Source organism: Suricata suricatta, chromosome 6, assembly GCF_006229205.1.
Source record: "Suricata suricatta isolate VVHF042 chromosome 6, meerkat_22Aug2017_6uvM2_HiC, whole genome shotgun sequence".
NCBI classification, from domain to species: Eukaryota; Metazoa; Chordata; class Mammalia; order Carnivora; family Herpestidae; genus Suricata; species Suricata suricatta.
In genome coordinates, this window is record NC_043705.1 from 119,189,788 (window position 1) to 119,212,221 (window position 22,434).

Consider the following 22,434-nt stretch of genomic DNA (forward strand, 5'->3'; position numbering starts at 1 on the left):
TATAAACACCCACCTTTTCCATACATACCATAAATAGAAAATACATATACATGTGCTTTGATTTTTTACAATAATGTAAGTAAGGTAGGTTGGATATAATAGAGAGACATCCTCAGAGGAAAGAGCATCTGAACGCGGTCCCCAAGGCACACAGACATGGAGTGGCTGAACTGAACAAAAGCTGTGCCATCTCCTCCTCACTCCCACTACCCTCTACACCAGGTTGCAAATTCTTTCAGGAAAGGAACTCTGTCTATGATGTTCACAGTTTATACCCAGCACCTAGCATAATAGAACTCAGAGTAGCTGCTCAACATAATACAGTAGATGATGGAGTGAATGAATGACGGATTGTAGTGTTGCTAGATTAACATGGCCTATGGAATAAAGATTAAATCCTTTGATATTTAAAGCCATCTGTATATAACATGGCTCCTGCCTACTTACTCTGCTGTTTCTTTCCATCCCTTCAAATGGGCCTCCAGGAAGATCCTAAGTCATGTCCCAAACTTCACGTAATGCTTTATTCATAAGCTGCCCTCCTATCTCCTTTAGTCAACACTTAGCTTTTCCACATGAGAAAGATTTAGCAAAAAGGTACAACTCATAGTCAACATATGAGTGTGGATAAGTAAACTTATAATACAGCCACATAAAACTACTATGAAGCTATTTAAAAAATAACACCCAGGGGCATCTGGGTGGCTCAGTCAGTTAAGGGTCCGACTTGCGTTCAGGTCATGATCTCACAGTTCGTGAGTTCAAGCCCCGTGTCAGGTCCCGTGCTCGGAGTCTGGAGCCAGCTGCAGATTCTGTGTCTCCCTCTGTCTCTGTCCCTCCCCTGCTAAAGCTCTCTCTCTCTCTCTCAAAAATAAATAAATATTAAATAAATAAAAATATAAATAACATCCAGGTATACAACTTTTTTTTTGAACTGAATTGTTATAGTGTTTGAACTGAAAAAAAATGAGCAAACAGAAGACTCTAAATTAAAAAACAGTACAGAAAGAATTCAGAACATCATCTACAAAACTCCATAAAATAGAGGCAAAGGTCATCCTTGGAGGCTTCAAACTCCAATGGAATTTGAAGTTAAAAATAAAAACTCGGGCAAAAAAGTGCATATTTTCTAAATTTTCCTTGATACGTTCTAATAAAACAATTTTGCCAAGTTGGATATGCTTTTTAATGAAAAAGAAGTCAGACTGGCAAAGGTATATTAACAAAAGCACAGTTACTTTTACTAACTATTAGGCTATTAATATAACATTTATAAGCGTTAATCATGATCATTTTATATATAGAAACACAGCCAAAAGAAAGTTTTTAGCCTACCTCCACGAGAAGCAAGGACATTGCCATCATAGGAAAAAGCCACACAAGAAGTGTCAGTGCCTGGGTCATGAGCCTGTTTATAGAGGAATTTAGGATGAACCTGTTTGCAAAGACAAGCACAGTGTTAATTAATATCTCATCTGAATTCCAACAAGAACATTTCTGTGGTAAGAGTATTTTACCCTTTCATCCAGAAAATGATATATGTAAAATATTAATTTTACTTGATTATGCTTTTCTTTTTTCTGGAAAAAATTCAAATGGTTTCCAAAAACATCCATTTGCTTTAATAATAAAAAAGAGATTAAGTAAGTCCCATCTTTCAGACTGCCTTAGCAAGCTCTGGGCAATACAAAATTAACAGAGTATTCAGTTCTTATAAAGTTATTGAGATAATTTCCTATAGTTATCTGAAAGAGTAAATATAAATAAAAATTACAAGTGAACATATTATTGATTAAATTAAATGTATCATTATAGGGCTGGCTGGCTCAGTAAAGTGTGTGGATCTTGATCTCAGGGTTCTGAGTGCAAGCCCCATGTTGGGTGTTGCATGTGTGTGTATATATATATGTATACACACACACACACACACACACACACACACATACATACATATATATATATATATATATATATACACACACATATAAAATTATATTCCTAGTATAGGAATGCCAGGCACTGTGCATGTGACTGTAGGCCTTGAACTCTCTTGAATGTGCCTGTAGGATAACATTGTTGTGGAGGAGGAAGAGGAGGGGAGGTAACCCTGCCACGTGGCTTATCACACCCTAGGCATTCCATCCTCTACGGTTTTGCCTACTTCATTCTCACAATCTACAAGTTAAGGTTCTACTATTATCATCTCTATGTTACAGTTGGGAAAACTGAACCCCAGAGACTACAGTTCCTTATCTAAGGTCACAGAGCTGGTAAGTGGTAGAGCTGGGTATGTAACTCAAAAGGCTTGCTCTTAAACACTACTACTTCTCAGGTGATGTGTGTTAAGAGTCTTTTTACTCCTAATATTGCTTCTTCACAGTTAGCGACTTCTACTACTACACTAATCCTGTCACTCAGTTATGACTCAGTAACCAGCATAGGCTAATGGACTAGGGAGTCAGCTATCCCAGATCTACCAGGCTGATCATTCCAGAGAATGAACAGGCACACTACTAGTGACAACAGCATGTGGGTCTCTCCTGGGAGCCACAGGTATCAGAATACAAGTGACCCCATCTCCTTTGGTCTTATGTCAACTCAAACAAGAATTAGGCACAAACCGGACCTTCCAGCAATATCCCCAACATCCTGTCAGTGAGCTTCCGCTAAAAGCACAGTAATGAGGCGCACAGTACCTTACAAAAACAGGCTGGGTTTTTTTGTTTTAATAATTTATAAATATTGAGTTAAATTTGTCTTCTCTCTTCCTCTGACCGTCTTAGAGATTTCTATTAAACATGGCTATCATGCTTCCACCTTTCATGGGTACAAATAATTTATTAATTCAACTTTTGTTTTTAACTGGGCATCAACTGTACAGCAGACACAATGTTGAGCAGGGAAATGCAAATGTGCCAAGATAAACATGGCTTCTTTCCTCAGAGAGTTGACAGTCCCCTCAAACACTACAGATAAGCATACTACCAAGTGACAAGTGGTACAATGGGGATGTAAAGAGTCCTAAGTGAGCACTGAAGAGTGATGCCTAATCTAACCCTGAGAAGGATGGGGGGAGGGTAAAAAAAACCTCCTGAGACTCCGTGGATGAAAGTATGAGTTAGCAGATGAAGGAGCAGGATGTAGAGGTAAGAATGAGAGTACTGCGTTGTAGAAGGCAGAATTTTGAACCCCATGAAGTACCCCCCGACCCGGTGTCATACCCACAAATATGTCACTCTACATGGCCAAAGGGTCTCTGCAGATATAACTAAGTTACTAACTGGCTATCTCTAAAATAGGGAGATTATCCTGGATTATCTCGGTGGGGCTGAAATCGTCACATGAGTCCTTCAAGGAGAACTTCCTGCTGGCTGAGGACAGAAGAGGAAGCCACACAGACGTGACAGAAGAGTTCGTCAGAGAGGCTGGAAGAATAAGAAGTATTGAACATGTCACTGCTGACTCTAAAGATATGTCAAAGAAATGGGTATCTGAATGCTGCCAATAACCAGGGTGTTTGAAAGAGGATCCTGAGCCCCAGATGAGAGCCACACAACGTTGGCCAATACTTTGATTTTAGTTTGGTGAGATTCTAAAAAGAGAATCCCACCACACCATGCCAGACATCTTACCTGGAGAAACTGTGAAATAATAAATTGGTGTTTTTTTAAGGTGCTTAAATTAGTGGTGATTTGTTAGGAAGCAATAGGAAAGCTAACATGTGCATTAAGGTAAAAGAGCAGGTCACAGTCAAAGAACTAAAAGAAGGGAGCCATGACTCGAGGGAAAAGCAAGGGCAGGGGATGGTGTGAGCAGGTCCTTGGGTCACCAGGAGCCTTGTAGGCCATGTTCAGGACTTAGATTTTATCAAAGAGAGCTGTCTAATGGAGTTTACTCAGAGGAGAACATGACTAGGTTTGCTTATTTTAAAAAGATCACTCTGGACACGTGTGGAGATAGACTAGGAATACTTTGTTCCTCAGAAAAACAAAACTCTGCTACCAAACTTAATTAGGAAAATTTGCCAATTGGTCATATTCCATCAAGTCATCAACTACTAAACTCTAAATAAAACTTTGGAAAGACACTGTAGGGGTAACAGTTTACCAAAAAAGTCTGTACTTAAATTTGGCCTCTTGGTGAAATTAACTTAGTTTTTTATTTTTAATGTTTATTTTTGAGAGAGTGTGAGAACACAAGGGCAGGGCAGAGAGACAGGGACAGAGGATCTTAAGCAGGCTCTGCGCTGACAGCAGAGAGCCCAGGGTGGGGCTCAAATTCATGAACCACGAGATCATGACCTGAGCTGAAGTAGGAAGCTTAACCAACTGAGCCATTCAGGTGCCCCAACTTAGTTTTTATTTGTTTTACATGTTTTGTTTATGCTTACTGACCCATCATTTCAGGAGCAGTAAGGCGGTGCAGTGCAGTAAAACAAACAGTGGGCCTGGACCAGCGGAGAGGAAGTCTAGACTTAGTTCAGTCACAGACTTGCAGTGCAGCTAGGGACAAATTAGCCCCTCCAGATCACAAGTCTATCTTCTGTAAAATAAACGAACTGCACGAGATGATTTCTAGGGTCTCTGACAGTTCTGTGATTCTTAAGGAAAAGACAAAAAATAATACATATAAGTATAATATTTTATAATTCTACTAACTGATCAATATGTACTTTTTATTATTAATAGGACAAAAGAGATTTTGAATGCCAACGTTTGAACATAGAAATACATATATACACATAGATGTGCATATACACATATACCAGTAATGTGGGATACAGACCCTTAAAAGGGATGGGATCCAAGGGAATCCTATCATATAGGATATGGCAAGCCCAGGAGCTCCCTATGACCGTCTAACTCTCATCCTGTGGCTCAGACAGGGGTGAGATGAAGCTGCAAATCCCTAAACTGGTCTTGCTTCCTCTTTTTACTGCCCTGAGTGGGATTCTAGCTTCTTTTATATATATACATATATTAATGTTTTATTTTTTGAGAGAGAGAGAGAGAGACAGAGAGACAGAGAGAGAGACAGAGACAGAGACAGCGCAAGCAGGGGAGGGTCAGAGAGAGAGGAAGACACAGAACCCAAAGACAGACTCTAGGCTCTGATCTAGCTGTCAGACAGCACAGAGTCTGACGCAGGGCTGGAACCCACAAACCATGAGATCATGACCTGACCCAAAGTCAGATGCTTAACCAACTGAGCCACCCAGGGGCCCCGGATTCTAGCTTTTAAGACACAGAGGCATCTGGTACTCAAGCAAGGAAAAAGTGCAATGTTTCAAAACTTAAGAGAAGATTCTGCTGGATCTAACAGGTGATAGTATAACTACAGTACAAGGAATGGAATGGCAATAAGGTATTATGACTACAGAGGACTTTGCCTTAATCTAGTATGAAAGGACTTTACCAAATACTCATCTGCCACACTTTTATGCTTTTAGGTCTCCTCATTTAGGAACTACTTGTTTTTTGTTTTTGTTTGTTTATTTGTTTTGTCTTTTCGACTTCATGCCCAGCGTGGAACCCAACATGGGGCTTGAACTCACGACCTTGAGATCAAGACCTGAGATGAGATGAAGGGTTGAACTGAGGCCCCCAGGTGCCCCCATTTAGGTACTACTTTAAAGTTCCACTATATCGGAGGTTGGGTGTTTTGAAACTTCTACAATTCATTATTTGTAATGCAAAACGTGTGAATATATGCCACAAAACAAGCCCACCTTGCCTTTGTGACTTCCCATATTTTCCATTGCCGGATCAATTTACATCTCGGTGCAACACTCCTTTAGAGTGACAAATGGCTGCATATTAGTAACAAAGATTTTGAAGGAGACACTGCGCTCAGAATTTCTAAATCATTTCCTTTATTAAAGGACCCAGTAAAGGGGTGCCTGGGTGTCTCAGCCAGTCAGTTAAGTGTCCCACTCTTTTAGCTCAGCTAATAATCTCATATTTCATGAGTTTAAGCCCTGTATCAGGCTCTGTCCTAACAGCATGGAGCCTGCTTTAGATCCTCCATATCCCCCCCTCTCAAAAAAATAAATAAACTTACAAAAAAAATTTTTTAAGAACCCACTAAAATAAAGAGGCAAAATGTACTCACTTGAGATGGACAGCTCACAGATTTTATATCAAAAGTGCTCAATTATTAATTTCACTTAAACCAGTAACAAAAGTTTCCTCTAATGAAACAAAATAGATAGCCAGAGGGGATCTTAAATTTTTGTAAAATATCAACACTTGGACAGTAACGATGATAAATACCCGCACATTCTGGAAACAGAGTCAACCTGACTAAAAACACTTCTGGATTGGTGTGGGAAATCTAAAGCTGAGACTTCTCCTTTAACTGATTTTATGATCATGCGAGGCAAAGAACATGGTTCTCAAGGGAAACGGAGATTATTAACTCCTTTATATAGGTTTCTTATCCTTGGGAGTGCCGTATGTCATGATATGGAGTGCATCAAGTCTCACATGTGCATAGTGCTGGAAAATGCCAGCACAAACGCTAGTTTTAAAGCCCTCTCCTGAGATATTGCACAAACTCCAGCTGGTAAAAATGTCCCTACATCCTCTCTTCACAGCTGGTCAGGAGCCTCTGGCAGTACCAAACTCATTACCTTACAAGCAACAACCATCCATTTCTGGGTGGCTCTAATTGGGAACACTTTTCTTAAACTGGGTCCAAGACTCCTTTCCTAGAGTTCCAATATCTACTTATGGGTCCTGGTCCTGTCATCTGTGGTTATGCTAATTCTAGTTTTCCTTCTCTAATGCAGTCTGCCAGAATCTCCAAGAAAAATATGATGTCTTCCAAAAAGTCTTAAATATAACATACCTAAAATCCTAAACATAATCCAAACATTCTGTGGTGCTACCGATGGTCAGTGAGTGTATGAACATCCGGGGGCTGCCCAGATCCCAGTATCTTTATCATTCTAGTATGTATCAGTCAATGCAAGAAGAACAACAGCCCTCAAAATGATCAAAATATGTTTTGTAATGAATAGAGACCATGGAATAAACTATTTTAAATGAGAGAATTTAAAAGAATTGCTGGGCTGAAAGTAGAGAAAATTTTAATGGAAAGAATATTGGTCCTACAGCCAAGCTGGCCTCACCTAAATTTTCAATTTGATACATTTTAGTTTGACTCTGGCCAAACTGCTTAATCTTTTTTAATTTTTAAAATAACATTCCCTACACATCTTTCCACCCCTAACTTCTCCTCAATTCCCAAAGACTGTGTTGTATTTGACCTACTAATCCCTGCTGATGTCAATATCACACATACATTAAGTCCCTAGTAGGTACCTCCTTTCAGAAAGTTGCGACATGCAACTATGAACAAAACACAAACTCCAAGAGCAAAGTGAAGCAAATACTGGGGTCTCTAACAAATGAGGTGTACTAATATTTGTCCTTTCAAATCTAGTCCTAGGACCTCCTCAATGGATATAACATTTCTTTCACATTGGGAATCTATTTTCAAGCTCAGTGATAATCAAGCAGTTCTATATTTTCAATCACATGCTGGACACTGGGATTAAAAATATGCCAGGATTTTTTAAATGGCAAGATTAAAAAACAGAATAAATGTAACACAATTTGCTCCTGTTTCTCTGATTTTGGAGACCTGTAGTAAGGAGAATGAGGAGAATATATACAAAAGAATAAGAACTGTCATACGAACATGTTTTGCCATTCCCTACTCCCATGAAGCCTTCATTCTCATGAGGAAAAACAGACAATAACACCTCTCCAACTGATTCTATGATATTCAGATTAATATATTGTATGAAAATATGGCATAATGATAAAAAGCACAGACTGCGTAGCCAGACCGACAAGTTCAAATCCAGGCTTCACCACTTACCAGCCATATGATCTTGGGCTAACTAATCTCTACACCATCTGTTAAATGAGAATAATAATAGTATCCACTTTAACTGTTGGGAGAATTTAATGAGTTAATGCAAGTGTGGCACACTCCTTTACAGTATAACTTTGCTATTCTTTTCACCAAAATGTGCCATTTACTTCTCAAAACCTGGGGTCGGGTATCGACATGTGACTTGTTTGGACATAAGACTTGTAGCCACGAAAATGTGCCTCTCATGTCTCCCACTGCATAAACTGACTACCACTTTCCCTGCTTCTGTGACTTGGCCAGGCTTTCCAAGGGATGCTCCCAGCCAATAACTGAGCACAAGGGACAAAGGACTCCTAATTAATCTGAATGAAGTTTTGACATTGTGCTATAGTCTGAGACTCCTTTTGCACAGCCCTCTTTTTCCTTTTTCCTTTAATATAACAGCTTTCTTGAGATATAATTCACATACCATGGAATTTTCCCACTTAATGTATGAAGTTCAATGATTTTATTTTCAGAGAGTCGGGCAACCACCACCACAATCAATTTTAGAACATTTCCATCACCTCCGAAAAGAAACCGCATACACATTAGCAATCATTCCCTATTTCCCCCAACCCCTCAGCCACAAGCAACCACTAATCTAGTTTGTCTTTGTATATTTGCCTATCTGAACATTTCCTATAAATTAAATTATACAATATGCTATCTTTTGTGCCTGGCTTTTTTCACTTAGCATCCTGTTTCTGAGGTTCATCCATGGTGTAGATAGGTATCAGTATTTCATTTCTTTTTATTGCCAAGTAAGATCCCATTGTATGAATGCACCACATTTTATTTATCCATTCATCATTGAATGGACATTTAATACTCCTTTCTTTCCTGTCCTTCACAGAAGTATGACATGTATCATGTTCTCTTTCCAGATTTCTCAGGCTCCCTCCCTTTTCCCCCTTAGAAGCCTTTTCCCAGTAAATCTCATATGTTTAGCTGTGGTCTTGGTATCTGTTTTTGGAGGACCCAAACTAACAGAAGTGGTGCCATGAGTGATCCAACAACACAGCAGCTAAGATAAGAAGGTGGGACTGGCTCATTCACTGCCTGGTAGGTAAAGAGGACATTGTCCTAAGTAGACTATGAGGTGTAGATACTCTCTAGCACTTGGTACTCATTCAACTGCTACAGATTTCACTATAGGTGACCTGGGAAAACTTCATGGGATAGGGGAGTGTCCTTGTGGGTACAATGTATTAGGCATTTAAAAAATATGGGAGGAGCAGTGCCTACAATGATAATAGTGTTAGCTGGCTACTGCTAGGTCGTACTCTAGAGAAGGATAATGAAAAACTGAGGGTCATTAACAGTGGAAGACTACATGGGAGAGCCAGAGGGCCAATGTTAGTACTTTCTGAGGAGGCCCTCATCTCCTGCAGTGGAAGAGCAGACACAGCTGAGCCACAAACAGAAGAGATCTGGTAGTCAGATTTATAGAGCTCCAGAGACATTTAAATGCTCAGCCAAGGCAGGTCTGCTATACTAGGGTCAGGGCTCTAGTTGGAAAAACCTGAGACCCTGAAACATAGGATAGGATATCTGGAGGGATGCCCAGAGAATGCTGGATGTGCAGACCACCACCCCCCACCGCATCCCCAGCCACCCTTAGGACCCTCATAGCTTAGAGAGGTGGCCAATTCTTGCCCTAGTAAGAGCTAGAAACTCCTTTGTGTTGGAAGATGCTAGAACTGCCTCTCCCCCACGAGGACCTGCCCCTACCTCCTCCTCTCCTGGCTGCTAGGCCAATAGCTAGAGTTGAATCCCAGGATTACTCAGCTGGGGAAGTGGCTAAAAGGAGGAAAGAGATTACAACCACAAGAGATACAAGAATTAGCTAGCAACAACTGACAGGAGCCTTGACATGTCTTGAGTTTAAATTGTGAGAATGCTTAAATGAGGGGGCTTTGATGTAAGACTAGATAAGCAGGATACTGTAATTTGGAGGTCAGATTTTTGGGAAAGGACCCCAGGAGATTGGGCAAACAAGCTTCTAGGATGCTGTGGAGGCCTGGAAATGTGATGGCCTATTTTGAATAAAATACAAACACCCTGATTGCCCTAGCAGAGGACAGAGAAAAGAATAAAAAGGCTTGGGGGAAGTGGACATGCTGAAATGGATACAGTGTATCAAAACAGAAAACACAGATTATCATTTTTCATGGGAGGGCCCAGAAGAAATACCATTCACCAAGGCCATGCATAGGTGAGCAAGCCAGCATCACCAAGTTCAAAGAACATAGCTCTCCTCTGCTGCCCAAGGCGAATGTCATGGAGCTGGACCACTGACATCCATGGGGATGATGAGGCCTAAAGTAACAATAGCCAGATTGCAGTACTTAATTACTAGACAACAAAAAGCTGCAGTTACTATAATATAAACTATAATGACTGGAAGTCAGAGAGGTAGCTAAGGGGGGCTTGATGTGGAGGGAGTTGTGAAGAAAGTTGGCCAAAAATGGCTTTCCTAGGGGATAGAAGAGATGGGTAGACAACAAAGGTACTGCTTAATCTCTACCATCAAAAAGAGAGATGAATGGAGGAGGCTGAAGGTGGTCACCCCAATAAAAAGTTATGATCCCTTGCTCTGTTCCCATATCTGAGCCCATTTTCAGATCAGGAGCCTACTGATGACAGAGATAGCCAGATTCCTAAGAAAAAAGGACAGTGCTACTCACAGGAGCAATAATTCTCGTAGTCCTTCCACAAAGGGATTGCTGACTGCAGGCTTAATCAAGTAGTAGTCCCAACTGTAGCTGCAGTGCTGAACGACAGATCATAGCTACTAGAGCAGATTAATAAAGCCTTAAGGCGATTCTGGCAAGGGCTTCCCACTGGCCTGGCCAAAGCTTTCTTAGAACTGTGCTGCTATCTGAGATGCTTCCTAGCCAACCCTAATTCCCTCTTCCTTTCCCTCTTTCCTCCGTAGGAGTTGGGACCTATATCACCATCTCATAGCCTCCAGCCTCCACTGACTCTTCATTCACTTGTTCCATTATAGGAGTTTTGGCAATAGATAGATCTCTTACACATCTAATGCTGCCTTAGCATCTGCTTCTCAGAGAAGCCTAACAGGGAACACTAGCAAACAAGACACAAGCAGAGAACTATAAAAGGCCCATATATTGGGACTTGTTCTCTTATTGTTTCTGGAAGCCAGCCACCTTATGAAAAATCATGGGCTAGCTTCCTGGATGAACAGTCATCCCTGTAGCACCAACTGACACCTAGCCAATAGCCAGACATGTGGGTGAAGCCATCCTAGACCACCCAGGTGTTAGTTACCTGTAGATGCAATAGAGAACACAGGAGAAATCAGCCTAGCCAGTTCAAACCAGAAGTATTGCCCAACTGATCCACAATAGAAGTTTGTTGTTTTAAGTTATGAAGTTTTAGGGAAGTTTGTTAGGCAGTAAAAGTTAACTCATATAAAGGATGTGAACAGTGCCTGACAGATCTTAAACAAATGTATTGGGCATTATTGTGTTGGGCATTATTATAAGTTAGATGATACTACAGGAGCATAACTTTTTTAAAAAGGTTGATTCCTTCTCCCCTACCTTGGCATTCTACCAAATAATATCCATCATAAACTAGTCCTGAAATCCAATAATTAAAATTTACTCAGGGGCACCTGGGTGGCTCAGTGGATTAGGCATCTGGCTTCGGCTCAGGTCATGATCTCACAGTTCGTGGGTTCGAGCCCCACATCAGGCTCTGTGCTGACAGCTAGCTCAGAGCTTGAAGACTGCTTCAGATTCTGTGTCTCCCTCTCTCTCTGACCCTCCCCTGCTCACACTTTCTCTTTCTGTCGCTCAAAAATAAATTAAAAACATTTAAAAAATTTCTTCAACTTGACCGTGTCTTATACTTTACATAATCATTATGCTCCTCTCTCGCCTTTCTGCATCTGCCTGTGAGAGCAAGAATTCTCTCTAGCAATGTCTCTTGATCCTTGCTCTGGTTGCTTGGGATCACCACTGTCTCTAGGTAGTGGTGGTCTGGCTCCAGCCAGTTGCAACCATTCTTACAGATATTCTTGGATGCTGAATAAGACGGCTCCAGCAGACAATACTGAAGTGAAAGAAGAGAGTGCTTAGAAACAGTTCATTCTTGGAGGACATGGAAGAGAGGCTTGTGTTTAAGCTGCTTTTCTTTATGTTACTAGATAAAAGCTCTTTCCCCACATTTCTGATCCTTTCTTTCAAGTAGGTCAGCCTCAGATTCTTTCTTTCCCAGGCACATCTGAACTCCAAGAATGCCAATGAGTCTCCAGGAATAGTATATGTTATACATCACATATTATGGTGCTTACAAGAGGAACAAACTTAATAAATACAGCAAATGAAACTCAGAACTTTTGAGCATGTTTCAAGGAAATAATATATTTCATAGTAAGTTGACAGTTTTCCAAGTTTCCAGCTCTTTTGAAAGAGATAATTATGCTCCGGCCAAGATGTTTTTCCTTTCCCTCATTCCTTCCTTCTCTCTCTTCCCTTCCTTCCTTTGTTTAAAAGAAATAATTTAAAGCCAAAAGACAATACTATCTGTCAAAGGTTTCTGTCTATTCATCATACCCCACAAAATAAAAGTGTGATAATGAAACTTTTAGAACTCACATTTACAGTGTGAACCACATTTACCGAGGACCTATTATATACACAACAGTGAGATACATAAATGAAAAGACCACATGGAACGTTCACAAAATGATTTGCAAGTTGAAAAAGGGAGATACACACACAAGGTCTCTTACTCCTTCATAAAACATTTACCGCATCCACTACAAGCGAGGCTTAGAAGGCATCAAATTGACTAGGAATTGGCCTCTGCCTTACTGGGGAAGCTTACAAGTGAGAGAGACAGAAGGAGACAGAGACAGAATGAGCGAGCACAAACATTTATGACCGGAGCTGAACTCTCCAGCAGGGCTCTCCAATCTTAGTTCAGGTTCGCTGTTGCAACCACTGTGATTTCAGAAAACAGGTATGACTTAGCACTTACTTTCCAACTGTGTTTGGCAAAGAGCTAGCCAGCCTTCATTCATAACTGGACAGTGTTGCAATGACATGCCTGTTGGGTCATCTCAAGCCAGGTGACTGCAGTGCGGGCCTACCTAGGGCTCTATCTGCCGACCAGCTGGAAGCTGCGGCTGCAGGAGAAAGCTCAGCCACTGAGACGTGTGAGTCACAGGCTGCATATGACGCCACTGCTCTGGAATCTTCTGGCTCCCCATGTGCTTGCAACTTGAAATTCAAGGTGTTTACTTTAGTCTATAAAACAAACCCCTTATGGCAAAGCACAAGTTACCTTCACATTAATCTCCCTTCTTATAAACCCTAGTTGTATTGGTGGGTACACCAGTTAGTCACTCTAGATTTATGCTTCAGAAGACTGGATGCAAAAAAAAAAAAAAAAAGTTAAACCCCTAGAGAAAACCAAAGCTTTTGGAATTTGAAGAAAGCATAAAATGAAACTCTGGACTTTGAGATTCCATTCATAATCTTGAGACATCATATAGGACAACTTAAAGATGGGGATATTATCTGATTAGAACATTTAAATAGCTGGTATATTTTACTGACCTAACTTTAAGCAAAGCATCATTTCTATTGGGGAAAAAAATGAGGTAATGTAAAATCTCATGTGATATTCTGTAGGTTTCTAAATGAAGATATCACCTAAATCACCAAGAAGAATGATTTAAGAAAAAATGTCCTTCCAGAAATTGCCTTGTAGAAGGGTTTCCCAGAGGATGTTTTGTGTAACATCATCCTCTCCAGGGGTGACGTGGGGGTGGGGGCCAAGGAAGCCTGGGAAAATAGTGTTTATTTGCAAACTCTTGCCCTTGTCTTGCAAATTCACAATGCATACTAGTGCATAAATAGCCAGTGTCTTTTAAATAGTCATCCTAGAATAATTCAACTTCTTTAACAGTTCTGATGCTTACTCAACTAAGGAACTTTTTTTTATTCAAATAGTCCTCACTAACATGGGTAGAACTAACATTCTCTGGGCCTTATTGGGTAAATACAATACCTAGTGTAGGAGTTAGTTAACATTTTCTGGAAGAGGCCACACAGTAAATATTTTAGGCTTTGAGGACTACAGTCTCTATTGGAATTATTCATTTCTGCTGTTGTAGTGTATGTAAAAGCAGCCACAGACAATATATAAATAAATGAATGAGGCTGTGTTCCAATAAAACTTTATTTACAAAAAGAGATGGCAGGCTGGATTTGATCCACAGTTTGCTGACTTCTGATCTAGAGAGAACAAAAATCTTAGGAAAAGTCAATCATTGTTACATAAACTAAACACTTCCTTGTGATTCAATAATAATTTAACTTATAATACTACTGGTGGTAGCAATAGCAACAAGAATGACAGGAACATTTATTGAACATGCTGCTACTTGGTGCAGTGAAACATACATTTTTAATTTCATCCTTAAAACAAGGCTCCTGAGATACACATGTCCTGAGATGTATGTAATCACCTCATTTTACAAACAAGAAAACTGAGGCTTAGCGAGGTGACTTACTGAAAGACATATGACTAGTAAGCTGTCAGAGCAAAAATTCAAACCCTAATTCTTACTCTTCACTAAAACATCTCCATTTATATATTCATATACTTTTATATTTATGTAATATACATATGCATATATGTATGCTGCCCTGTTTTACCAGGCTTCTTCGGGTCTGTATAGATTATTATAGTAATGGTCCTAAATGAACTGCATGTCCTTGTGTCCCCAGAAAAGGCAGTGAAGAGAGTTGGGGGGGGCAGGTAGATAATATGAAATAACTTTTCTCCTTCAAAATATATAACACATTTTTTTAAAACACCATTACAGATTTCTGGGGTGGGGGGAGGGTGGAATTCTATTACAAATTCCAACAGAAGACAGAAGCTAGCAGTCTTTTATCCAGAAAGGAGGAGTAAACTTATAAACCAGTGATTTTTCACTCCCCTCTAGTCTTAGTCAGTGGGTTCTGATACATGATTATAAAAGCTAATATTTCCTGGTATTTACTGTAGGCTAGATACTATTCTAAGTGCATGCTATGTATTAACCCCTTGAATCTTCTAATGGCCTTATGAGCTAAATACTATCATTATCCCCACTTTCCAGAAGGACATGACAATAGAGAAAGATAAGGTCAGTTGTCCAAGTCAAGTGGCCACTAAGTGGGAGCCAAGATTTGAACCCAAACACTAGCTCAGGGCCTACACTCTTATCCGCCACCATGCACGTACAATCCCACAGCTCCTCTGTCTTCAGCCTCCCTCTGCTCAGACCCCCTTTTGCAACTAAGGTAAGCCTGGATGTTTTGCAGCACCTTTGCTCTTTCCTTACAAGGCCAATCCTCGCCCCAAAGACTAAAGAAATTTGAAAGTTGAAAAGTGGGGAAGTACAGCAAGAGAGTGTGGGAGGGTAGGTGAGCACTGCCCTGGTTTCTGGAAAGAAACAAAACCACTGTCCACGGCTAAACCTAATTCTAGGTCACTAGTTAATTCAATCCGTAAGCACAGGTTCATTACTCAAGAAGACCACACCAAGAGTCCTTAAAGTAATTTAAAACTTGGTAAATAACACGTTACAACGGCCATGAGGAAATCTTGCTAACCACTGTGGTTCTTAGCTGCCCTTTGTATGGTGTTACCTTTTCCCTCCATCTTTACTCTTAAGCAGGGGGTAAGAGCGGTGAGGTTCTTTGACCATTTACATCACATCAGAAACACAAATGTGAACACAAGTGCAGCTTTCCATTCAGCTCTTTAACTGAAGAGGAACTTGAAAGCCACCATGCCAACACCGGAAGCACAGTGCTGTGGAATGACCTGCCTAGACAGGAGGGAAAGCCCAGCGGTCCCCCCTTTGAAGTCCAGCTGCCTGAGATTCACTGGCAGGCAACCTTCAAAGAGAGCCGATGCTTCCTTCCCTCGGCCTGGCCGCCAAGCTTCCCGGGCAGCTGGGCACATTTAGCCACTCTGCCCAGCTGTCTGTGAACTCTGGCAGCCAGTTCAAGTGAGGGATAGAGAGGTGGCAGAGAAGGGAGGGTAAGGAAGAGGGAGTGGTGGGGGGAGGAGGGTGGCGGGCCCAGTGGCGCCAGAGCAAAGAGGATGCTGGGTTTCCTTGGAACCGACCTTATCAGTGTCGTCAAAAGACCAAGCTTCCAGGAGAGCACAATCCAATTCTACCACAAAGCAACCAGGAAGATTGCAAACTCCCTCAAAAGCTGAGTGACTCTCAAATGTACTCTTCTAAAGATGGTCCACTTGCTGCAGAAAACAGTCCAATCTCTCCACAGGGATGTAGGGGACAAAGCTAAGATCCAGCATCAAAAATGCACAATCCTTTACTAATTTTGATTTTCCAGCAGCATGAGTTTATGCTTCTTGGGGACTTTTGGGGTTGTTTGCTGAGTTTGTTGTGGCAACCCTTCTGTTCCCCTGGCAGCCAATAGCCAAAGCACGCCTCTGTTTCTGCGCCTGTGCAGCAGATGCTTGGAGAAGACTGGCTCATTTAACATAAACATTACCAATGTGCTGTTATATTTATCCTCTGGAACAATATGCTTGGAATAGAGAAGAGTGAGTGTTATCAGCTGCAGGTGCAAAAAGGATGTAGAACAGTCCTGTTAGTGACAACAGACGTTCAAAAGAAGTCTAAGAACGAGATCTTAAATTTGGTAAAGTGGGAGGCTTTGAAAGTGACATAGAGGAGAACAGAAAGGAAGAACTGAAGAGTCGTGAACAGAAAAGTAAAACCATCAGATCTACATTTCAGATGGAGTTCTTTGGCAGCTATGGAGACAGTGAGGGAGATTGGAAGCCAGGAGAAAAATCATCATAACACCATGAAACCTCTGCTTAAGTTTTGTAGTTTGGTTAGGAAAAGAATGGATGGATGAGCTTTATCATGCACAATGGTACAGGAATGAGGAAGAGACCGAGATATTCAGACAGACTATCATATTAAGTCACCAGCTACAAACACGTCCTCCTCCCTGCTCTTTAAAACTCTTTAAAACTATACGACACAATAGCCAGCTATAGTGATATCTAAAATGTACATTCCAAAACTTATTATCCAGCTTTAAATGTATATGGGGCGCCTGGGTGGCTCAGTCGGTTAAGCATCCAACTTTGGCTCAGGTCCTGATCTCATGGTTTGTGGGTTCAAGCCCCGCATTGGGTTCTGTGCTGACAACTCATAGCCTGGAGCCTGCTTCAGATTCTGTGTCTCCCTCTCCCTCTGCCCTTCTCCAACTCATGCTCAGTCTCTATCTGTCTCTCAAAAATAAACAGATATTAAATTTTTTTTAAAAGTATAACACTGAGCCTACAGAACATGTGCCAATTAATATTTGCTGAAATTAATCTAACTGTTCATTCATTCTACAAACACCTATTGAGTCCTTGCTGTGTGCAAGGCACTATGCTAGGTGTTGCAGATAAGTCACAGATTAGTAAAATGGCTCCTTACTCTCAAGGAGATTTGTCTAGAAAGGGAAACAAACATAAAACAAATATTTGCAATTCACTGTGTAATAAATAATGGCAGTATCCACAAATTATACGGTGAACCCACAGAATCATGGCCAACTCTGCCATGGTAGCAAAAGGATGATAGGCTGGGAGTGGAGTGAGAAACCAAGAAAACCTGGTGACAGTGCCTGACTATGGTCTTTGAAGGCTAAGTAGGAGATCACTAGGAGGATGAGGGAAAGTTGAATTCCACTAGAGGACTCAGAATATAAAGGACTCAGAACTGTGAAATAGCACACTGCTTTTGGAACTAGAGGTGAAAATCAAGAATAAAACCATAGCATGTAAGAATGGAGAGCTGGAGGTCAAATTATTAGTGCCCTCAGATATCTTTCTACAGAGTTTGAATTTGTACCCTATGGGCAATGTTAAGCCTCTGAAGGGTTTTAAGGAGGGAGGGGTAATGTTGTATCAGTATTTTAAAAGATCACTCTGGGGGGTGCCTGCATGGCTCAGTTGGTTAAGTGTCCGACTTCAGCTCAGGGCAGGATCTCACAGTTTGTGAGTTCGGGCCCTGCATTGGCTCTCTACTATCAGTGCAGAGCCTGCTTGGGATTCTCGCTTTCCCTCTCTCTCTTTGTCCCTTCCCTGCTCACACACACAGTCTCTCTCTCTCTCTCTCTCTCTCTCAAAAGTAAACATTAAAAAGTGTTTCTTTTCTAAAAAAAAAAAAGAAAGAAAGAAAGAAAGAAAGAAAGAAAGAAAGAAAGAAAGAAAGAAAGAAAGAAAGAAAGAAAGAAAGAAAGAAAAAAGATCACTCTGCAGCAGTGGGAAAGATAAACTGGAAAAGGAAAGACTGGCGGCAGGGAGATGAGTTAGGTGGTCCAGGTGAGAGCAGGTGAGGGCTTGAAGCTGGGGGTAGAGGAGTACAACTGGGAAGAATTTAAGTTGTAGTTGGTGATTTGGCATATGTAGTTTCAGTGAATCTGTGACACAGCAAATCTAGCCTACTCTGGGTACATGCCTGATAAAAGAGAAGAAAAAGTTAAAACAGCTTTTGTTAAATCAAATAAATAAAAAGCAGGAGCTTGAACATACATTCTAGGAGCCAACAGGGATGAAAAGGATGAAAATACAGGAAAGGAAGAAATTCCTGGAATGAGGTCTCACAGGAGGCAGGAAGGCCCTGAGATGGAGCGCACAGGTGGAAAGACTGGTGAGGAGCTGGAAGACAGATCTCTCCCACGGAGCTGCAAAGGAGGAGGCTGGGAGACAAGTAGGTTTCAACCCAGAGACATTTACACATGTCACAGGGAGAAGTCTGACTGAGGTCCAGCACACTGTCCTTACCTTTCCAGATAGAGAAGGGGAGATAACTGACTGGGGGTGGGATTTACAAGGTGGACCAGAGAAGAGCTGGTAAGTTTGAAAATACCCATGGAGGTGAAATGACCAAGATAACTAGATAAGAAAAAGGAAGGGATTACTAAAGGCAAGGAGGGCTCGAAGAAAAGGTATATGATGAATACGGAATGATACCAATCTTCAAAACTGTGAGATTTATCAAACTGGACTTAGAGCCAGAGCAAAGCAGCAAAGAAATCACACTACTGGGGCCGCAACAGAGGAAACAGAAAAGAAAGTACAGTTTAAATCTTGTACGATGTGTACTGCAGAGGTCCAACTGTCTTCTGCTTTTTCTGCAAGAACTGTGCCCCACAGTTAACTTCTTTAAGAGTGCATTTTTGCCCCAAAAGTCAAAGTTGAGGTCCATGTAATGTGACTTTTAACCTAGCTCAATTACAATAGAATGTTTTCTCTTCTTTAAATGTACACTTTGTTAGAAAAAAAATGCCTTCACAATGAATAAAAATGATAGTATCAATATTTTTCTTATACAGAGCACAGCGTTATTTCAAAAAGCAAGAGTTCCAATTTCACTCACTTAAGAAATCAACCAGAAGCAAATATTTTTTGGTTGTTTTCTAGATCTGAGGCATTATGCCATGCCTGAAGGAAAAGATGCAAAAACACAATCTCTGCCTTCATGAAGATTATACTCTAATTTGCATTTTAAATGTTTTAATAACCTTTTTCCTTGTTATAAAACGTCTTAAATTTCCTTGTTCATTATATTTGCTAGTGATCTTGATGATAGGACTCTTTCAACTAAAACCACAAAAAAAGGAACACTGACTAAGTAGTTAACTGAAGTATCTGCATTAATTTTTTAATTTGAAAAAGAAAACAGGGAGGGGGGAAAGAGGTGGTGGTAGTGGAGGACAGCACTTGTGGGGAAGAGCACTGGGGGTTTTATATGGAAACCAATTTGGCAATAAACTCTTTTAAAAAAAAGAAAAAGAAGACAGAAGATGGAAGAAACAAATAGGAATTTATAACAATCTATAGGTTTTCAAGAAATTAGGGACTTCTGGCTTCTCAATAAACTAAAAGACCTAACACACCTTATTTCTGCATTGTAACAACAGGCTGATGGAGGAGAAAGAGACTGCCTTAAGGTAACCTGACAAAAGAACCTTTTGAAGTTAAGACAAAAAGGTAACTCATTTATTAGTAGGAAACCATTAAATATAAGCACAGAGGTACACTGAACTATGCAGGGAATTTACATGCAAGCAGGGAGAAGAGACACATAAATCACAGCACAATGACAGGACAGTATAATTCCTGGCACATAGTAGGCACTCAAATATTTGTTGAATGAATGAATGAGTAACATAAGTAAAATGAGAGCATAAAACAGGAATTTGCATTAATGTGGGGGATGGCAGGTAACAGAACCCGGAAGAGGAACCTTGAGGATTGGTTTACAGAAGTAAAAGAGCCTTGGGGCGCCTGGGTGGCTCAGTTGGTTGAGAGTCCGACTTCCGCTCAGGTCATGATCTCATGGTTTGTGGGTTCAAGCCTCGCTTCGGGCTCTGTGCTGACAGCTAGTTCAGAGCCTGGAGCCTGATTCAGATTCTGTGTCTCCCTCTTTCTCTCTCTCTCTGTCCCTTCCCTATTCATGCTCTGTCTGTCTCTCTCTCTCTCAAAAATAAACAAACATTTAAAAAAATTATAAAAAATAAAAGAAGTAAAAGAGCCTTTTGACTCACAGGGAGCAGGGTGTTTGAAGGCAAGATGGTGGAAAATAGCAAGATACATGCCGGTCACGTGAGGAAATAGTAGCTGATGATACGAGAGCCACCAAGGCAGGTCGTGTCCTCCTTGGTGCCGACAAGTACGTTTTGGGAATGAATACAGATTGATCTTTATTAAGGATACCAAGTTGAGTTTAAAAAAAAAAAAACAAAAACAATTCTTTCAGGTATTTAGCATTTATCTTTATCCCGAAAAAGTTACTTATCTAAAACTGTGCTATCTCTACAAGCTCAAAGTATTCTATTAAACTCTCTTTTTCACCTAACTTTTACTGGGAAAATACAGAAGTCCTGCTATTTATCAATATGTTAAGTTCTGACAGCCTCTCTATGAGTGCATTTGCTCTTAAGACCCTTCACACCATCCATAAGTGGCAGGCACAGGTATGGTGATGAACTCTGGCCCAGGGCTTGGGCTGGATACTACTTTAAGAGAAAGCAAAAAACAGCTACAATTGACAGAGGGTGGGAAAGTCTCCTACCTCCTGTCCCCTGTCCCATCCAGGTAAAGGGAAGGTGTCACAGAGAAAGATGAAAAACAGACTATGTGTTCTCACCCAAGACCCTCTACAGAAACAAAGCAGAGTTTGGTTGTCATGGAGGCAAGAGCAGGAGACCTGCCTGTGCTCTAGCCCCGCACTGTCTAACATGGTAGCCATCTGCCCCGTGTAGTTACTGAGATCATGAAACATGGCTGCTGTGATTAAGGAACTTGTTTTAATTTTTATTTTAACTCATTTAAATTTAAATAGCCACATGTATTGGACAGCAGTGGTCCAGATGTTCTAATTAAAAAGCAAAGGTTGTTACATGGGATAAAAAAGCAAGACTCAGTTTTATATACCTGTAAGAAATCCACTTTAGCTTAATTTAAAAGAAAATGAATAGATAAAAAATACACCAGGTGAATGCAAATCAAAAGAAACTTGTGGTAGCTATATCACTATCAGACAAAATAAATGTTCTAAAGAATAAGAAATACCACCAGAAATAGAGGTATATTACATAATGATTAAGGTGTCAATTCAGCAAGAAAACATAATTTTAAATGTGCATGCACCCAATAAAAGACCCTTAAAATACATACAGGAAGAAAAACAAGAATTAATAGGAGAAATAACCATACCCATAATTATAGTTTCAGATTTCAACATTTTCTCTCTCAGCAATTGATACGATAGGCAGACATGAAATGAGTAAACTGACATGATCAATACTGTCAACCAACTTGGACTTCATTAAATTTACAGGACACTCCTTCATAGAACAGAATACACATTCTTTTCGAACTGTACATGGAACATTTATAGAGACAGATTATATTCTGGACCAAAAAACACAGCACTATAAATTTTAAAGTATTAAAAGCATACATTAAAAACATCAAGCTTTGGGGGATGCAAATTGTCATAGACTCAATGTTTGTATCCCCTCAAAATTCTTATGTTGAAATGTTAACCCAAATGTGATGGGCTTTTGGGAAGTAATTAGGTTCAGATGAGGTGATGAGGGGAGTCCCCCAAGATGGGGTTAGTGTCCTTATAAGAAGAGGAAAAGAGATCTGCTCAATAGCCATAGCTTCTACCCCCCCGTCACTTCCCTCACACAGGAGGACGCAGCAACGAGAGGGCTGTCAATCTGCAAACCAGGAAAAAGGCTCTCACCAGGAATTGAATATGCTGGCACCTTGATCCTAGACCTTCCAATATCCAGAACAGTGAGAAATAAACGTCTGTTATTTAAGTCACCCGGTCTATGGTGATTTGTTATGGCAGACTGAGCCAACTAAGACACAAAGTGTTTAGAGGGGAAATTTAGAGTTTAAGTATATATTAAAAAA

At 40.5% G+C, this 22,434-nt stretch overlaps 1 protein-coding gene across 2 annotated transcripts in view; it reads right to left on the minus strand.

Moving 5' to 3' along the window:
* Nucleotides 1-22,434, minus strand: part of WDR70 (WD repeat domain 70) — a 296,048-nt gene that overhangs the window by 50,286 nt on the left and 223,328 nt on the right. For both annotated transcript variants that reach the window (XM_029940982.1, XM_029940983.1), the window contains one exon: nt 1,336-1,435. In XM_029940982.1, the coding sequence (XP_029796842.1) occupies nt 1,336-1,435 (100 nt within the window). The remainder of the gene's footprint in view (nt 1-1,335; nt 1,436-22,434) is intronic.